Source organism: Parambassis ranga, chromosome 21, assembly GCF_900634625.1.
Source record: "Parambassis ranga chromosome 21, fParRan2.1, whole genome shotgun sequence".
Taxonomy (NCBI): domain Eukaryota; kingdom Metazoa; phylum Chordata; class Actinopteri; family Ambassidae; genus Parambassis; species Parambassis ranga.
Window position 1 is genome coordinate 16,015,795 of NC_041041.1, and position 19,364 is coordinate 16,035,158.

The window sequence follows — 19,364 nt, forward strand, 5'->3', positions numbered from 1 at the left end:
CTGCCTGTCCCTTGGTGCGTGCTGAAATGGGAATGCATCTCAGCAGACTGAGGAGGATACCTCATCCAACACTTAATGAGCTGCCAGATTCTGCAACACAATTAAAAAGGAGCTTAGGATGAATGGGCAAGTGTGGCTTAATGCTGTCACTGAAGAAACCATTGATTGACTCAGCAGTTAACTCACCAATCTCCAGCTAGTTTATTAACTTTATACATAAGCTTTACATTACAAAACTTGTTTAATTTCTACTTTATCTCACAATTACATACCTTTTTATCTAATGATTAATAAATGATTTATTATCTTATCATGTAGCTTGTTATTATAACTTTCACTTTTAACCTTGTGCTAACAGGAAGCTTTTGCACTATTATGACATAACGTCTGTATATATTACATTTCTTATTGAAGTGGCAGACACAGCCTACATGGGCATAGTTGTGCTAGAGTGTTTGTTTAATGAGTATGTAATTGCCCATTGTACCCTTTGAGCTAGCCTGGCCTAACCTGGCAAACACCAGCAGTTGTTCAGTTTGCACTGAGACGCATCACAGGCTGCAACATGGTTTGCTCTGTAGCATTGTTTTTCCTCCTTTGTTATTTGTCTACACACAGAGTGGATCATGCTGTGTAATTACAGAGGAAATTGAACGTAAATGTTCACAGTGGTGTCAGTCACTGGGCTACGGCATTGTACACTTAGTGCAGAGCAGCAGGTGTCTGCATGCAGCTGGAGAAAGTTTCTGTTCTAGCATTTATAATAAGGAATAAAAGATTTCTGGGTTGCAATATGGGAAATAAAAGACCTAAAGTTTTAGTCTCTATCTCGTCTATATCTCATGCATCTACTGCTTCAGAAGATCTTTTTTTTTTATCTCTTTGAGTCTCTCACCACTTTAAAGTCATGCCATGCTAAAATGCTAACTCACCACAATGAGACTTTTATGCTGTGTTATACCAAAGTTTGACCTCTGCAATGTGTGTTCATGATCCACCTTGGATGCACATTGCTCTCAGAAGGACACAGTGAAGATGGACACTCCTCATTCGGCTGCATGTAATGTAAGCGAGGGCTGAAAATATCTGCACTCCTCTCCATTATTTATATCATGCTATAAATAATACAGTGTGCAATGAGAATAAGTAAGGAGTCTGTTTGTATCTAAACAGTTTAGTAGCTCTCTCACAGCCAGTGGATGTACATATTTATGCTCAGTGCTTTATTTTTATTACAGAGGTTCTTGCTGTAATGGATCCCTGAGTGAAATTGGCTTCATACAATACAGACTCATTTATCGGTGTGTGTTCTCAATTGGTAAAGAAAGATTGTATCATTTATTTAAAACTCTCTTTTACTCTATGTCTGCATCAGTGCCAACATTTTCACTGGATGGGAACGATGCTTTTCGTTATTGAAGTGCTTCATAGCTGTCACAAGCATTCACTTTCTGTTTATGCCCTACTTGGAGTTTAGGGTTAGGCATAAAAACTTGATGTGCTTCATTTTCAGCAAGATAATCCTCACTAATGAATGCAGCTTGTATGATTAAGTTTAAATATGAAAGACAGAAGTAAAAAGCTCATTTTATGCTATAAAAAGACATGGTCACATGACTTCTGTGGCACCACCACTAAGTATAGATAGATAGCTATTTTGTCCAAATGCCCAGATGTGCCATTCGGACAATCCAGTGTAAACGTAGCTTTCCAGCTTTACCCTCTGAAGCCTGCTTTCATAAGGACAGAAATTGCAGTCTAGTCTTATGTGAGACATTTTAATTCCAAACAACATTTGGGGTTTCACTGTATTCCAACTGCTGAAAGATGTACTACGAGGTGATCTGCCACTTTAAACAGAGTACTAGTTAAAAAGACTTGTACTTAAAACATCTCTCCAAAACCAGACAGTTCAGAGTGGCCCTTATTTTTAGAAAGCATTGTTAACGGGGCCCACAGGGCCTCTGACCATGTTGAATCTTTTTCAGAAGCAACTTTTCCCAAAAATGAACACATACAAAAACACATACACACACACACTGGCAGTTGCTCTGTGTGCCTCATCTGTACAATTTTCAGGTCACTATCACATTTTATCAGGAAACGCATGGCTGACCTTCTGTCAGATCAAAGAGCTTTACAAATTACATACATGAGTGTGTGTGTGTGTGTGTGTGTGGGGGGGGGGGGCTTAAAGTGAGAGTGGGGATTTGCACAGACACATGGCTGTGCACATGAATTAGCTTTTAGTATTTAATAATTAAGTTACTGTACATAAAAATGTGTCTCAGCCCAGTCTCATCCTCTTTTATAACAAGATCACAAGATGATTATATATAACAGATGATTGAATATCATCTTGTCATTACAGGAAGTTATACAAAGACCTTGACAAATGATCCATTTTCACCGTCTGTGTATTTCCCTGTTCACATGATAATATAGTGCCTGTTTTTATTTTTTTCTAATCATACTCCTGTGCTAGAACATGTTGGACATATACGAACACTTTAAAACCCCATCATAACACCAATGAAAAACTCTTTACAATCTACTGATTTAGTTGTAAGGCTTTTAAAAAATTGTGGGAGTGCACAACCATGAAGATTAAATAAAAGGTGCAATGCATGCAATAATGCATTATTAAATGATGAAAAAGAAATTGAATCAAAAGAACCTAAATGAGAAAGATGAAGATGTCTTCTGTACTGTCCTTGCTGGCTGGCTAAGACTGATGTTTGGGCAGGACAGGCTGGTGTAGGAGGAAACACAGCAGGGTGCAAAGCTCCAGGCTTTACAGCATCACTTCCCCACAGAGAGAGTGAGAGAGAGAGAGAGAGAGAGAGAGAGGTTTTCGAGGATGAGCTTCAGTTTCATCATTCTTACCTCTGCTGTGTACAAGATGACATTCACATTAGCAACACAACTAGCGCAACTAATTGGATAACCTATATATTTCTCTGTGTCAACAAATTTAATTAAAAAAGACCAACAATGAATAAACCACAAGACTGTGTCCATTAAAGCTCGATATATCTTATTCCCCAATGCCACATTAATAAAAGTCATCAGCAGGCCACAATAACTGTCATTTGAAAATTTAACATTAAAAGTTTGTACTACAATATCTACTACATGCTCATCAGTAAATAACACTGACCATGTGATTTGTATTCATAAAATAAAATACTATGACTCTTAATTCAAAATTAATGAAAGCTATTCTCCCAAACTCATCTGTGCTGAGGATTTATGCAGTGTTACTGTGAACTGTGAAGCTGTAAACACTTAACTGTGAGTTATTTGGCATTCAAGCTGGCATGTTTGTCTGAAAGAACAGGAGCAGTTCAAGGGGCAATTACATACCCATTAAACAAAGTTCACTTTGTCAGCCTGGAACACACATTCACTACACACACACACACACACACGGAGAAAAATCATAAATATTGCATATTCCCATCCCTGATGGGAGAATCAGAATGTCTTGACATGCACACGCCTACCATCTGTGAGTTTCATCCCATTGAGAGAAGCTGAGTGGTGATGAACTGTGCCATTCCTGGTGAGAGAACATAACAAACTGGAGGATCAAAGGAGTTTGGGATTAAGCCAAGATGAAATATGATATGTGCTGAAGTGAGTTTCTTGTTGGATCTAATTCATGACAAGCCCAGGGGAGCTGGCTACAATTTGCACTGTAAGGATTAAGTGAAAATAAACTTTCTTCCATCTTAAAGCTTCTTTAAATAGGACATTTACACAAGGGAGTCAAAGTCTGTTTCACCTCTGACCACACCAAGCTTTACTGACTGAGAATGACGGCGTGATCTCTCTCAGCCTTTATGTAATAGTGTACTTACACACACTTCACTGGTGCCTTCAGATGTAGCTATGGCGACATCTTGTTTTTTGGTGCCCTCTGGTGTAGCCACGGGGGCATCTTTTGTTTGTTCTCAACAGCCAAGGACATCATTGATCTTTGGACACTGAGTGGAGCATCTCCTGTTTCTTCTGTGTGACTGCAGGAAGGCTGCTCACTGGTGGTGAGATTCTGGATGTTGATGTCCATTGCATCACCATGTCATATGGTATTTGGAGGGCAGGTGGTGGCACAGAATAGATGCAGATCAGCATCCAGATGCAGTGTTTCTTTAATCAGTTGGACTAACAGAGGCTGATGTTCTGTCATCCATGCCATCAAATCCTTAATGTCAATATGGCAGCCAAGTCACACCTGCCATCCTCTGAATACTAACCTATTTCGTCACAGATGTTTTCTGGAGTCTTGAAGCTCTAGCACTGTTGACCGTTGTCTTGATGCTGGGAATTATATTCAGTTCTATTCCCTCGGTTCAGGATGTGATCTGCTGGCTGATCCTGAACATCCCATCCAAGGGATTATTTCAAGTTTATTGCTGAGAACCACAAAACACACCGGCAAACACCCTGAATCACACAGACATGAGAGGTGGTCAGGGATGCAGGTTGAGCATCGGCCTCAGTTCCCAGCCCTGAAAGCTGCACCCAAACTGCACCTCTCAGTGCTGAGAGCTGTAAATGCAACAGCAGATGACAGGTATATAAAACCATCATTTATTTAAGATGATTTTTTTCTGCTTTTCAGATTGCACTCTGAGCTGAGCTTCCACTTCCTCACACATCTTTACCTCAACCTCCAGCACCAGGCGCCACAGGTGCCCGGTCGGCTCAACATCCCTTCATCACACATTTTATCCACCAGGTCATCATCCAGGTTGGTAGTTGGATCATTTCTATGCTAGGGACACATTTGATACTGCTCCTGCTTTTTTGTTGGAATGAAGCCAGACTAAATGCAACATCGGCTCAATATTCAATCTCATGGTGAAGCTGAAGCCCTGCTTGGGATTCAGAGGGTTAAATAAAAACACAATCTCTTCCTGACCTTACCCAAGGTACATTTGTTGCCTAAACATAACCACATCTAGTAAACAACACAGAAATACTGGCAGACCAATGGTGCATCCCAAACCTCCAAAGGTCCCTCAGGCAGTATCCTCCTTTCCTCTGAGGTGTGGAAACATTCGTTTTTCTGACAGCCAGAGGCGATCCTATCACTGAGCAAAAGTAGGTCCCAAAGAAAGAGAGATAGTGTAAGAGGGTATTCATAACTTTGATTAAAAAAGAAAACTTTTCAATGCGACAACTTTGCACTTGATAGCATCAACATTAAATGAATGTTGAGGTGTGAGATCAGATTAGATGTAGTTGAAATCTCTAAAATACTTTATATGTAAGTCAATAAATGTTGAAGTAGTAGTAGTAGTACAATGCAGGCAGACATCAAACACAACATATCCTATAGGCTATATATACAACACTGTTTCCTGGCTCTTTTATTCTTTCACACTGCAAACCCCGCAGGAATACACTGAGAAAATGTACTTAACACTAAACAGGTGGATTGAAGCCTTAAAGCACCCACAGGGAAAACAGCTACAGTGCTCAGGCCTAGATGACCTAAATGCTGAATGCACAGTGACAACACACAGCTCGACCTGATTTTAAACAAGCAAATGTCTCATTTTGTAGGAACACAAAATGGGTTTGTTGTCTGCAGGGACCAACAGTCAGAGTCAAAGATTTATGGTTGGAACTGATGCAGCTCAAGAAGTTTTAACAGGCTGGATGGATTAGGTGGAGAAGTGTCCATTCACCCACAGTCCATACTAGTGAATCGGTCATTTATATTTATATATTGATCAAGACTGACCATCATGCATGTGGCTTGTCCATGGTGCTATATCTGATGCTTGTCTGATGCTGCTTGATTTTCTCACCAGTGCTGAAACATCTGTGTCAACAGTCAGATGGTTTTTCACTAGTTTTTGTTGCTAGGTTGCAAAACAAGCAGAAAGGTTAGCTAAGACTATGTAAACACATCGCATCATGGCGGTGGAAACAGTTCTGGGTATGGACACTTCAGTCACTGCTGCAGTCAGGGGTCTCATGGAAAACTGTAATAACACAATTAACTTGCAGTTCTTTATCTTCTCTCACACAAGCAACCTCTGTGTGTTTATTTGTGGAAGGGTGGCTGACTTATTTAGCAAAGGTTGCTGCGGGAATGTTTTGTACACTAGCTGTTGTCACTGTCACCTGTTGCAGTTTTGATTTTATACCTGTTTGCTTTCAGCTATTTGCTTAAACATCAAATATAATATATAGATTCCAGCGGAGGCACATTTTAAACCAGCACTCTTATAGTAGAAAATATTGAGTTTTGTTTTTGGTCTGGTGTTTCTCCTGCAGATTGCAGCCCTGCTGTGTGCAGAAATACTGTTTAGAATAAATCTGCAAACAATTACTGTGCAGGCAGTTGAACAAGTGGCTTAATCAGGACAAGCAGGCCTCCATTAACAAAATCAGAACACAGGGCAGCATTCAATAAGTGGACATGGAGTGCAGATAATCACCCCAACATTACAACTAATCATCAGCGAACAATACCACAAAAACAACAACATGATGATGGCTGTGTTAGAAATGTACAGAGTAATAACTCAGGTCAGCAGGGTGTTCTAAAACACTCCCCTACAATCTTAGATTGTGTATGCATACACAGATCTACTGTAGAAGTTTACAGTAGATATCAGAACCACAGCCAGGTAATAGGACTGAACATAATGCATTGTGGGATAGAGTTGGCCACACAGTGGTGTAATTGCTACTTTTGGTCATCGTATAACAGTCTGAGTTCTAGTCTTGAATGAGCTCCCACATACAGTCAGCAGTTGTTGGCTGCTTTTCCTTCACTCATCCCAACCCCTCTCAGTTTAGACTGGATTTAGGTCATTTGAGCAACACTGTGCTTCCTGGTCAGAAAAGTGTTTACAGAGCCAGCCTAGAGTTTATGGCTCAGTATCCTGCTGAAAAACAATGGGTCCATAGACCAGATAGGCTGGTGTGGTGTGGTGTGGTGTGGTGTGGTGTGGTCCCTGTCACTGTGTCACAGGATGTTGTGGCCATGTTGGTTAGACTTAAAATGAATTTTCTGACTGAAACAAATCTTGTTTTATCTGATTCAGTTTGACTGATTCTGGCTGTAGTGTTGCTCGTGGCTGAGCCTGTATTGCCGGCTGTGTGGCAAAGTTCATTTATTATTTACATGGACACATTTACTGTTGACAGAAAACATGGACATGGTCGGTGGATGTGCTCTCTTAATGCACAGCAGTGATAAAGTCATGATTCACAGTCACCTCCCTGTTGACACTGGAAACACTGATGTGTGCTCTGATCAGAGCTGTGATGTCTCCACTGCGTCAGAAAGAACTGACCTGGTCCTCAAGACGACCAGATTCATCTTCGTGTTTGATGGTTTTTCAGACGGACAGGTTTCTGTCTTTAACTAATAACATTCTGTGTCTTTTTGTTTAATGTAGGGCTGTCACAATAAAGATGTTATGGAATAAAAATAATAGATTATATATATATAATATTACCACAAGAAAACTGCAGGCAACAGGCATGTGTGTAGCTGGTGCAATACTAAATTGCAAAAGAGAAGCTTTTCCACAACCCTGAAGCTTTCAGGGCCAGGTGTCAATGATTGTCCTCCGTCTTTGTGTCTTTGTTGTCTGCCCCTGAAAACACCAGCAGAAAATATTCAGGCTGCTTACACTGCTACCGCTGTAGTAAGATTACATTATTATTCAGTTCTCCGGGACTCACACAGTGTGCGAGTGAGTGTATGAAGTGAACCGGAGAGTGAAAGATTGCAGACTAGAGAGCAGCATTTTGTAATAAAGCAGGTTGTTTGTGCACAAAGCAAACACTGAAATCACAGAACATAAAATCACATTTTTATCATTTGAGCACTTCATAACGGATATGTCCTTCATGTGGTAAGATATGATTCATTCATGTATATAAGAGATTCTCTTTCAACATTTTTAAGCTATTAACATGGCTCGTTTGCATTTCTCTGATCCTCTCCATTAGCCTTTATCATAACAGGGAGCCTGGTCTCTAAATGCCTGAATTATTAAGGATGTGACAAGAGAACAGAGGTATAGTTCATACCTTTAACAACAGTATTCTAGGCTTGTCATATGTGGAGCGCCGTGTGTCAGAGGAAGCTTTCTTCTTAACTGCTGATGAACATTTCAGAAAAGAAAGACAAAGATAAATGTTAAGCTCACATTGGGGAAACAGGTATTAAGAGGCAGGTCAGAATTTTATTTGTCTCTTGACCAATCAGTGCTTCATATCCTTACCAATTATAGATTCAGTTCTCTATCAACTGCAGCGCCTTGTAACTACCTTTGTAAAGGGAGGGATGCTGCTTCCCAGTGGTGACTTCAGTCACTGCAAAATCACATACAACAGAAGTACAGTTCATTACCAATGCAGTTGATTTTCTGCAGAGATGCATTGCGAAAGAATATCAGTGCACAGAAGCCAGGCAGTACAAAAACATGTAAATATATATAAAACTAGAGAGGAAAATAGAAATAAACAGAGGGGGGATGAAAAAGGGACAGGAAATGTATTTTTCTTTGAGGAGAAGAGAGGGAAAAAATAAAACTAAAAGGCATGGGAAGCAAAACAAACATTAAAAGAGAGGCAGTTAGTACTGATATGCAGCCCTCACTTGTATGTGTGAGCAAACATGCCATAATGAGGGCATTTGCAGTGAACACACTGAAGTGCTCTTACAGATAATAATGCTGTATAGGGCTACTTTTGAAGGTCATCATCGAAACACACTTATATGTAGAAAAAAAATCCTGTCTTTTCTCAAAATGTACATGTTTACAAGCCCTCATGTTGGAATACAAAGAAAGAGCTTGTTGAAGGGTTGACCTGTCATTAATAAGGCACAGAAAAAAGGCATCTGCAAATTGATGCCAGAGGCAGGCCTTCATTCTGAGGGTGAGTCCAAAGCTGCAGGGGGAGAAAATGAAGTGTGTGTATATGGAATAGAAGTTAATGTGTCTTTACTTTAGGCATGTAAATTATTTTAAAGTGATGAAAGCTGTTAATGGTTCAGTGTGCGTAAAAGATGCCTGTGATGCATTTCTTTGTATGTTCATATCCAATTCAAATCAGGCATTTGTGTAATGCATTCCGCATGTCTACACATCTTAACACATATTTGACACAAGTCAATTTGTCAAATTAGCTGTTTGTTGTTGGTCAAAGAATAAATTCTATCTAATAAAAATAGCACCTTGCAATTTGGCCAATGGTTACCTGCAGAAAAATTATAGGTCTTTAAACCAAATACAAGAAGCAATTCAGAAAACATTGTGGCTTTAATTTGAAGTTGCACCTTGTAGCGTTTTTACACATTTATATCGCAAACATTGTAATATATTCCTGTTAATGCAGAGGAGAACCAAAGCTTGGTAAATGTATTTATAATGGCTAAAAAAATAATCTGTCAGTGAAAGAATATTAGAGCTGTGCTGCTGCTGTCAAGCTATTTTTTAGAGGGCGGAGAGAAGAAAGGTGTGTAGTCAACAGCTTCAAAGGAAATGGGAAGATCAAAAAGAATTAAAATACAGAAATCCCCAGCACTGGCAAGGAGGAGAGCGTCTTTAGGCAGTCCTCACCGCACCGAATCCTTCAATACTTGATTGAGAAGATGACAATAAAAGAATCAATCTGAATCTATGGGTTTCTTCAAAAGTGACAATATTATATCTAACAAGCTGGAAAACATTTTTAAGTGACAACTAATCAGTTAAACTGTCTTTTAATGTATTTTAGCACACTATTGTCAAACCTTAAGATGATTAGGTCTGTTTTTATTTTTGTCCTTCTGATCTGTTAAAAATTGTGTTTTTCTTGTAATAGTTTCCCCTTTTTGACAATTTGGCGCCTCTCCATATGCGCTTTATTTATTGACTCCGTTTACGCCAAGGATTTCCACAGGCTGTATCATTGCGTTGCAGTTTGTTTTTCGGCAGCAGGGGGCAGAAACACTCCCGGCGTCCGGCAAATTTTCAAAATACAGATTCAGAGAAGAAGAGCTTTCCGGTGTGCAACAGCTAGGCATCACCATGCCTACTGCTGTGATTATGGAAGAAAATTTTGATAAATTATTAGAGCAGTGTGAAGCTCAAGAGCTTGAGGTAAGCACCGAACCGCAAAATTAATATGTGTATTTTTTTGGTCAACAATGAATGTCTTAAAGTGTCTCTGTAGAAGAGGAAATCATGTTGCTAACGGCTTGTTTAGAGTAGTTATGCTAACGTTTTGGTCAAGACACACACACATAGTCTCATTTGACTTTTTGCTTACCGTGGAAAGTTGCTTCCAAAATGACTAGTTGTTTGCTGACGATGCCATAACATATCATTGGTAGTGGAGAGCAACGGTGTAGCGTCTGTCCTATTCAGCTTATGCCGTTAGCATGTAGCAGGAAGCTAGTTAGCCGGAATCTATTGGACAATATTGTTACAGACATAACAGTATTAATTGATTTATTTGTGGTCTTTGGATGTTATTCTCGGTGTGTGTCTTTGTGTCACTTCTAAGACCAAGCGGGTTTTCTCTAATTATCTCGTAATAGCTTTTACAAATGTTAGCAGAAGCTAATATCATATTGGATAGCAGGTGTTAGTTGTCGTAGCCATAGTTTGTTGCTAACATTACGTAGCTAACATGTATTAGCGAATGATCTTTAGCATTTGTCTGGATAACTTTTGGTTTTCTATGTATTACTGTTCCAGTTTTTAATATCACGCCCGTATTTACTTTGACAGGCTCCAGGGGGCATTGCAACACCTCAAGTCTATGCACAGCTGCTGGCGCTTTATTTACTAAATAATGACATGTAAGTTAACTGTGTGTCTGTCATGCCGTACAAAGTCTACTATTTACTACATCAAGCTTTATCTGTGGGTCATCACAGAAAGGGATGGCTTTTCACATGTTACTGTATTTATGTTGAAACTAGCCTACTCATGGTTGTGCATGTTTTGTTTTGCTGCGCTGCATGCACCTCTGTGGATTGACTTGTGTGGATGTTGGTCCTACAGGAATAATGCCCGGTATCTATGGAAGCGAATTCCCCAAGCAATAAAATCGGTAAGCAGCACTGCTTTGTAGTTAAAACAGAAATGAATGTACAGCGCATCAATGTATAGCATTTAAGTGTCCTTTCATGCTATTCCATGTTCCTCCATGTCCAACACACTGCTGGGTACAGTACTGTTACTGTGTACAGCTTCAATTAAACCCTGTTTTAAACTCAATTAGTCAAAAAAAAACAATCAAACGGGAGTCTAAAGTGCGTTTTGCACTGTAGTTAACATAGATAACATGTTGTTATCTGCCTAAATACTAGAAGATTGAAAGGAAGTTGTTTCCACACAGGTCATGACTTCTGTTTTGGTTCCTCAGATTGTAAGACAAATGCAATTTACTTTTCAATTAGAATTTCAAATGAACAAGAGTTAAAAAGAGATCATCCATACAACCACCGTGGACCAGTGCCCTAAAGATTTGGCTGTGAATGCTCTTTGGTATAGCATAAAAGTATTTTTGCTGGTTAAGTGTAGCATACTTAAAAAAATTTGAAATATTTCTGTCTTGTTTCATGCAGGCAAACCCAGAATTAGCAGCAATTTGGGCTGTTGGCCAGCGCATTTGGCAAAGAGACTTTCCAGGAATCTACACAACCATCGCAGCATACCAATGGTCAGAGAATATCCTTCCTGTCATGGAAGCCCTTCAAGGTAACAACAAAAAGCACTGTCCCTCTAGACTTCTAATCAAATCATTTAATCAATTTGATTAAGTTTTTCAGGTTAATAAACCATTTAAATAATGTTTAAATCATTTTACACATTTAGCGTTTCAGGAGCTAAACCGAAATTCTCTGTAGTGACTTTAAAGTGAATTAAATATTTACATTCGCTATAAATGATGTGAAATCACAATCAGCAGGGGGCACCAGCGGAACATAGTGTAACTATGATGCAACACAGCAGTGGCAAAATAAAAACATGTTATAAAATTAAAGGGAGCTGATTCAGTTGCTTTTAACCGCCCAGGAGTGTTGCTTACAAGTATCAGACAGGGAAGGGCCAATTGCTCCAATGGAATAAGCTGTATCCCAGTTCACGTACATACTGTCTCATAATGAGAAACACAACAGATAGACACTTATGTCATGTGATGGTTTGCTTGTGCAAGAGTTTAAGAATAGCCTCACCCTCATGTTTACGCCACTTCTTGTTGATCTGCCATTGATGCTGCCATTTGATATCAGTTAGATAACAACTTTGATTACATGGTTAGATAACACTATGATACTCACCATTATAGTGATCATATTGCAATTAATAATACAATTTTTAAATCTAAATAGCCATTATTTTAATCTTTGAAGCCAAGTCCCAACCTGCTTGTATTACTGTTACATATAATATATTTTTAAGATTTATACACCGTTCAAAAGTTTGGGGTCAAATGGAAATGTCTTTATTTTTTCAAAGAAGATAACATTAAAGTAATCAGACATTGTTAATGTGGTAAATGACTATTCTAGTTAGAAAAGGCTGATTTTAAATGGAATATATACAAAGGTATACCGAGGCCCTTTTTCAGCAACCATCACTCCTACGTTCTAATGGTACATTGTGTTGGCTGATCGTGTTAAAAAGGCTAATTGATGATTAGAAAACTCCTGTGAAATTATGTTAGCACAGCTGAACTGTTATGCTGATCAGAGAAGCTATAGAACTGGCATGGTGACCCCAAACTTTTGAATGGTAGTGTATAGATGTCTTTTAAAAAACATAAAACCCTTCATCTGACCTTCATGTTTCTTTTAAATTAAACTTAGAACAGTTCTTCTTTTAATACCAAATGGAAAACTCAAAAAAGATAGCACTTAAAGAGGTGTCACAAGATGTTGTCATTGACTTGTTTACTAAGTAGACTGAGGCCTGTTTCTCAGGCGGTGGCTGTCTGACACAAACAGGATCCATGTGACTGACCCTGTTTGTCTCACTTCAGTCCACCACTTCTGTCACTGTCAGAGGGGACACAGTGGCCACCGTGACATGTGACACATGCTGCTCTGGGAGGGAGGAGGCCATTTCTGTGAAAATATCCTAGGCCAGCAAGCGGGCAGGAATGTGTGCTCTCATTGGTGGAAGGGATCGGGTGTCACCAGCTGTGAGGGACTGGTATAAAGGACAGAGCTGTTAGCTCTCAACCAGAATAGATATCAGCATCTAACAAGTAATAGCACACCGAAGATAAGTTCTTCCAGTCTGCTCTCTAGTTTAAGAACCTTTTTGAAAACAACTGAGAGGGCAGGTTTTAGTTTTCTACTTGTGGAAATTGAAAAAAAGCTTAGCTGAGACGTTGGGAGATACTTCCACCATGGACGTCCAGAGGACAGGATCTATGGTTCGGCCCCCCAGCCCTATGGATAGCCTTGAGAAGCAGCTGAGCTGCCCCATCTGCTTGGACATGTTCACCAAGCCTGTGGTGATCCTACCCTGCCAGCACAACCTGTGTCGTAGTTGTGCCAGCGACCTGTATGACTCACGCAACCCATACCGCTTTTCTGGAGGCGTCTTCCGCTGTCCTACTTGCCGGTTTGAGGTTGTGCTTGACCGCCATGGTGTGCACGGGCTCCAACGCAACCTGTTGGTTGAAAATATCATCGACATCTATAAACAGCAGCAAGAAGGTAGCAATAGTGGAAGCACAGAAACCTCATTAAAGCCTAAAGAATCCAAAGAACCAATGTGCCAAGAACATGAGGATGAGAGAATCAACATCTATTGTGTGACCTGCCAGACACCCACCTGTTCTATGTGCAAAGTGTTTGGCCAGCATAAGGACTGTGAAGTGGCACCTCTAGCAAGTGTTTACCAGACCCAGAAAGGTGAACTGAGTAATGCCATTGATACCCTGGTGGCCAGCAATGGGCGTCTGCAGGCTCTGCTCAACCAGATGGAAGATGCCTGCCGCGCTGTACAGGAGAATGCTCAGCGTGCTAAGCAAGGGTTAGCAGAACGCTTTGATCTGCTATATGCTATTTTGGAAGAACGCAAGACCATCCTACTGGAGCAGATTGGGAAAGAGCAAGATGATAAGGTGGCAGCTCTGCGGGCACTGGCTCAACGTTATGGTGAGCGGCTGCAAAATTTCTCAGAGCTGACTGATACAGCTGTCAGGGCACTGGAGCAAAGTGGAGCTGCTGAATTTCTGTTGGCTTCGAAGGGCCTCATCACACAAACCAAAGATGCAGCCAAATCTTCATTGGGAGAGGAGAGGCCAGAGCCAGGCTTCGAGAAGATGGACCACTTCAGTTTGTCCACAGAGCATGTTGAAACAGTCCTCGCAAAAATGGACTTTGGAGTGGGGGGAGATGATGAATTTGAGGATGCAGAGGAGGAAGAAGAAGAGGAGGAGGAATAATGAGAACTAAAAAGATTTTGGACCTCTAAGAATTTGTTTTTTTCTTTTTTGGGGGGGGATGGGAAAGTGTTCATTACCAGAACTTTGGATGTGATATGGAATATAAGATAAGGTGAATGTGGGCTTAAATGTCTTGCCCTTACTTTCAGTGCAATATTTAATTTAAATGTTGTATTCATGCCTTTTCTTAATTTGTTTTTTATATACTTTTGTACTCTAAGGCAGGTAAATGTAGTAATATAGGTCGAATGGAAATACTGAGGGTCTGATGATTGATTGCACATCATTTTCTTCATATGAAGCTTATTGAAACGGTTGTCGTTGTATTTATGTGGTGATCATCTGTTCTATATTCACCAAAGAGACATTGAATAAAGCTGCATGAAGACAAGAACCAACTTGGGTTGTTTCTTAATTAAGTAAACCTAGGCCTAGTTACATTTTTTTTCAAGGGGGAAGAAAATGGCCTTCTTTTTTTTTTTTAAATTGTATAATTTTTCCTTTAAGTGTTTCTATCAGAATGTTTCCAAGTCTGTTGCTGCTCTTACTTGGCAATGGACTGTATGTAAAAATAAAAGCCCTTGCCCTGTCCTGTCTGCTTTGCCTTTGCTGGTGAAAAGTGAGGGCTATTTTTAAAGAGGTGAGAAATGATAGCGGCCCTGGAATAGACTGTCAGGGAAAGACAGGCCAGGTCCTGTTTCTCCAACATAAAAACCCTTATCCTCCCACTCACGGACATCTTGCTCAGCATCTCCAGCCTGTGTGTCAGAAGGGCATGCTAAGAAAAGCAGCTTACAGTTGCCTAGTGGCCAAGAGGCCATGATAAAAATACATTCTTCCAGGGGACCAAGTTACAGAAAGCCCCTTGAGTTGACCTGCTTTGCTAGTTTGGGAGTTTCCTCATCTGCAGCCAAATAGTCGTTCGGTGAGAAAAAGCAGCTTTATGCGCTGTGACACATAGTTCACGTTTATCGAACAGAGACCCCACACCTTTATATTTAATTTTCTTCGTATTTAATTGTTTGTATTTAAGTGTTGCATTACTAGCAGATATTCCTCTACAGCCATATTTCATAACTTCTACCACCAATATAACAATTGGCTGATATGTGCTGAACTTTTTTACAGAACATAATGCAGAAAAAGCTCATTTTTGCCCCTGGGTGGTTTGAACGTGCCTTAACTCCACTATCAGTAGTCAAAGTCATGCCCATTCCAGTAGACGACCTTGCACCTTACTTTGTAAAACTTTATAACATTGTGTTATACCACTGTGTACATTGTCTAAACTGGCGATAACATAGCTCACTAGCTCTGTTCTCATTTTGTGTTTCCCAACATTTCTGGTTTTTGGTTGTCTGTCAGTCTGTTGTTCAAGGTGACATTTGACAGTGACAATGCATTGGTGAAGTTTATTGCAATGCAGTTCGCTAAGCAGTTTTCATACTAAACCATCATACTTATTTTTTTCTCACTCCTCAAATGGGATGAAAAAAAAGTGTTGCCACAGACCACCTATACCCCCAACATTCATGCTCATTCAACATGTTCACTATAGTTAGATATTGGACATATATTCAGATATTCATTATTCTTCATTCATTCATTATATTTAAATTGTTACTGGAATAACCTCCCAAAATCAATTATTGGTCAGGTTATGTACCCTTGAATGTATTGTAGTTTTCAAAGTGCTATCTTAACATTCTCCCTCCTTTTTGAGTACAAAGCACAGATGGCAGGAAACTCCTTAGACATCAGAATAGGAAAGTGCTCTTGATAAATCTCCAGCCTTCTCCTGCACAGCTGTCTTTTCTCATCCCACTTGTTATTGTTACTGCTGCTACAGACTAAGCGCTGACTGTTGGTACAAATAGCCCGTTGCTAGGCTATAAAACACGAAAGGCCGCAACCCTGAGGCATTTACGTGATAGCTGCAGGAGCAGCAGCAGCAGATACATGGCCAGCCTGTGTTGTTGCGAGGCCCCATCACCCTTAAAAGTAATCTCCATAATTAGAGCAGCATGTCAGAGTCAGGATAGATAAATAGGACTGCTTTAGAAGCCAAAGCCAGTGCATGCTGATAAAGACTTCAGCGGGCTCTGCTTCACACCAAACCTCACATTGTCTTGAACAAGCTTCATTTAGCAAGTGTGCTTGATTGGGGAATTTCTTTTAGTTCATATAAATAAATCGCATCATTTATTCCAAAGAAAATCCAGGTGGTAAAAGCCGACAGCACAGAGCTGTGTTTTATTTTTATAACCCAACACTACCTCCTCATAGAGCTGTAGTTGTGTGTGACTGTGTGTTTGTTCAGATATGCACAATTGCTATACATAACGCTCTGCTGTTAAAATGTTGTACCAGCACTGTCCCCTAGTTTCTGGAAGATCACAGTATGTTGCTGCTACACGTGTGCTGTACGCTCTTGAAATAGAAGCTGAACAGAGATTTAGCTCATATGTGCTCCATATGCACCTATCTAATATTGATGTCTTCACAGAGAGCACACGGCAAAGGGCATATGGTCTAGTGGCCCAGGCGTACACTTCCATCACAGCAGAGGATTTTGCTGCTTTTGTGGGCTACTCTGTGGAAGAGGCCGTAAAGGGTAAGGTCCTTTTGTTGTAGTTAATTTTCTGTTTTTTTTCCTGCAATTTCTGCATTCACTGATTATCCTGTTGTTCTTCTTCGTCCAAAGGTGTGGTGAGCCAGGGCTGGCAGGCAGACCCCAACACTAGGATGGTGATGCCCAAAAAGCCAGGTAGGGGGCACTGTTACTCTTATAATAGTGCCCATCATTAGCCTTGTACTCTGGTTTTCTCTTCATGAGTAACCCTGCACCCCCTCCCTGCTCTGTGCTTCTCCAGCATTTTATTAGACACACAAAAATGTTGCAGCCAGGGTTCAGTCTGAGAAAAAGAGACAGATGACATTTCCTCCTTCAAGAATCTTTTAAAAGTTTTATTTGCTCTGTGTTTGTCCACTGTCCCGCCCCTTTTCTTCTCCTTTGAACAGCATCACATGTCCTTAAGTCAGAGACTCATGGATTGATCCATCCGATTTGAGGACATATATAAGCAAACCTGTTGAGTCTGTGGTGCATCCCCCTCTCTCTCGCTGGACCATACTACGTTATTGGAGCATCTGCTGTGCACATGTTCACATCTAACATATTCATTACTGTCTTTGTGTCTGCCTCCCCAGCACCGCTGGAACGTTAAAGCTGTCTTTGATTTTGGTTGTAGATTGGCATTCGCACAGGAAATCTCTGGTTTGGTTGAATTTAAAGTCTCACTGTCACTGGGTTAGATTCTAAAAGTAGTGTTGCTAAACACTTAAAACCTGCGTCCCACTGACACTCTGAGTCAGAACACGTGGGCTATAGCTGCTGAGTTAAAACCAGAGATGCAAGAAGATCGATAGCAGTTGGCAGAATAAGGAATCCCCCTCTGACTCAACTTCTCCTCTTCCTGTCTTTCTGCTCTCTCAACAGATCCTCCCCCTGTCTCTTTGGTTCCAAATGAGCAGCAGTTGGCCAGACTCACTGACTACGTGGCTTTCCTTGAGAACTGATAACCCGTTGAGACCACCGCCACCCAATTTTACCCACCTGGTACTAAGGGGGAATACAAATTTGGATAGACTCCTTATCCTTCCTGCAAGGTCCCACTTCCTGACACAGACATCTTGCATGAATGCTGCAAGCTATTCTCTCCCCATGACATGCCTATTTATGATGAACATCGAAGAAACCCTCATTTTATTAGCCTTCACGATGCTGTATGATATTCCTTCTTGTTCTCTTGTCACCCGATATGTAAATGTGATCTTACATCAGAGGACGTACGACAGATCACTGTCTCTATAGACTCAAAGCGGTATATGCAGTCCGGCCATTTAGTTTTCAGCACTTAAAGTTTGCCTTGAAACAAACGTCATTTGGTAACAGGAGTCTTGTCATGCATGCACCACTGCGTGGAGTTAAGTCGTCAGACCTCATGTTGAAGTTTTATGTTATGAATGGTGAATAAATATTTTGCTGTTTCTAATGTTGTAGTCTTTTGTTTAATTTAAAGCTGCTTTCTGGCCACATCAGATATAAGAGAATATAAATATTAGAACAAATAACACTATACTCCAACATAAGCTGCTCTGTAATCATATACATACATAATGCTAACCTTTAATCCTCAAAATGTTTGCTAGAAAAGTCACACACAACTGAGAGCTGATAGACAATTCTGTTTTCTTCCCCTGTAAAAGGCACGCCTGGCTGCCATCTGTTCATCTGCTTTAAAACAAATGTCTGCTACTAATTTTGGTCTGTCCACTCTGCGTCCTGTTTTAACAGAGTTTGAAAGATACAGTACTTTTTGTTTTATTTTACTTTTTGCATGGTGTTTTTAATGAAGTAGAGTGACACATAATGTGAGTTTTCATGTGAAATTGTGGAGATCATTCCTTGCATGTCTGTGGCTGAATGGGGCACATTTATTTCATGGCACGGTTTCTGTTGTTTTGAAAATGGCACATTTAAGATGACTGCTAGTGTGGGATAAAGCTTTTCTCTTTACATTTCCTTCTGCATTTCAGCCTGTTTTAGGCAGAATGGTGCATGTAATCCACTGATTTATAATTCTCATCTGTGTATGTAGGAGCATACAGGATCTGTTGACAACATAGCTGTATACAAATACATGTAGACTCCAGGCATGTGTTGAACCAGCACTGGATCCATGACAGAGCAGCATGCCAGTGTCAGTCAACACGAGTGCAAGTAGGTAACTGACCCCAGTCATCCCACAGTGTTTTAGGTGTTCTTGAAGAGTCACCACAGAGCTAAATTTGTACAAATGTGCACGTGTAGACATACACACATGGCTGTGAAGGGCTGATGAAATCCTGAGGTAAAGTTTCAAACC

At 40.3% G+C, this 19,364-nt stretch overlaps 2 protein-coding genes and 1 long non-coding RNA gene across 4 annotated transcripts; 2 read left to right on the forward strand and 1 right to left on the reverse strand.

Annotated features, from left to right (window-relative positions):
* Positions 1-6,561: 6,561 nt before the first annotated feature.
* On the reverse strand, positions 6,562-8,353 carry LOC114426720 (uncharacterized). The gene is made up of 3 exons (XR_003669388.1): positions 8,262-8,353; positions 8,068-8,138; positions 6,562-7,628 (listed from the first exon to the last, which is right to left on the reverse strand). It is a non-coding gene; the product is annotated as an uncharacterized LOC114426720 (long non-coding RNA).
* A 1,614-nt stretch (positions 8,354-9,967) lies between these two features.
* cops8 (COP9 signalosome subunit 8) lies at positions 9,968-18,491 on the forward strand. 2 transcript variants are annotated; one of them, XM_028393373.1, is made up of 7 exons: positions 9,968-10,124; positions 10,758-10,828; positions 11,034-11,082; positions 11,600-11,732; positions 16,943-17,050; positions 17,141-17,203; positions 17,936-18,491. In XM_028393373.1, the coding sequence occupies exons 1-7, from the start codon at positions 10,053-10,055 to the stop codon at positions 18,013-18,015; spliced, it is 576 nt and encodes a 191-aa protein (XP_028249174.1). In that variant the 5' UTR covers positions 9,968-10,052; the 3' UTR covers positions 18,016-18,491. The 2 variants fall into 2 exon arrangements, with proteins under 2 accessions (XP_028249174.1, XP_028249175.1); XM_028393374.1 differs by lacking the exon at positions 9,968-10,124 and adding an exon at positions 10,363-10,504.
* Positions 13,197-14,834, forward strand: LOC114426162 (E3 ubiquitin-protein ligase TRIM63). Its single transcript, XM_075353390.1, has one exon. It carries the CDS (start codon positions 13,390-13,392, stop codon positions 14,434-14,436), a length of 1,047 nt encoding a protein of 348 aa, XP_075209505.1. The 5' UTR covers positions 13,197-13,389; the 3' UTR covers positions 14,437-14,834.
* Positions 18,492-19,364: the final 873 nt, after the last annotated feature.

What these genes read in the sequence shown, in the direction of transcription:
- cops8 (XM_028393373.1), top strand. Translation starts at nt 10,053, where the DNA reads ATGCCTACTGCTGTGATTATGGAAGAAAATTTTGATAAATTATTAGAG. An exon ending in TATTTACTAAATAATGACAT is followed by an intron (nt 10,829 to 11,033) that starts GTAAGTTAACTG and finishes TTGGTCCTACAG; the next exon opens with GAATAATGCCCGGTATCTAT. An exon ending in TGTCATGGAAGCCCTTCAAG is followed by an intron (nt 11,733 to 16,942) that starts GTAACAACAAAA and finishes ATGTCTTCACAG; the next exon opens with AGAGCACACGGCAAAGGGCA.
- LOC114426162 (XM_075353390.1), top strand. Translation starts at nt 13,390, where the DNA reads ATGGACGTCCAGAGGACAGGATCTATGGTTCGGCCCCCCAGCCCTATG.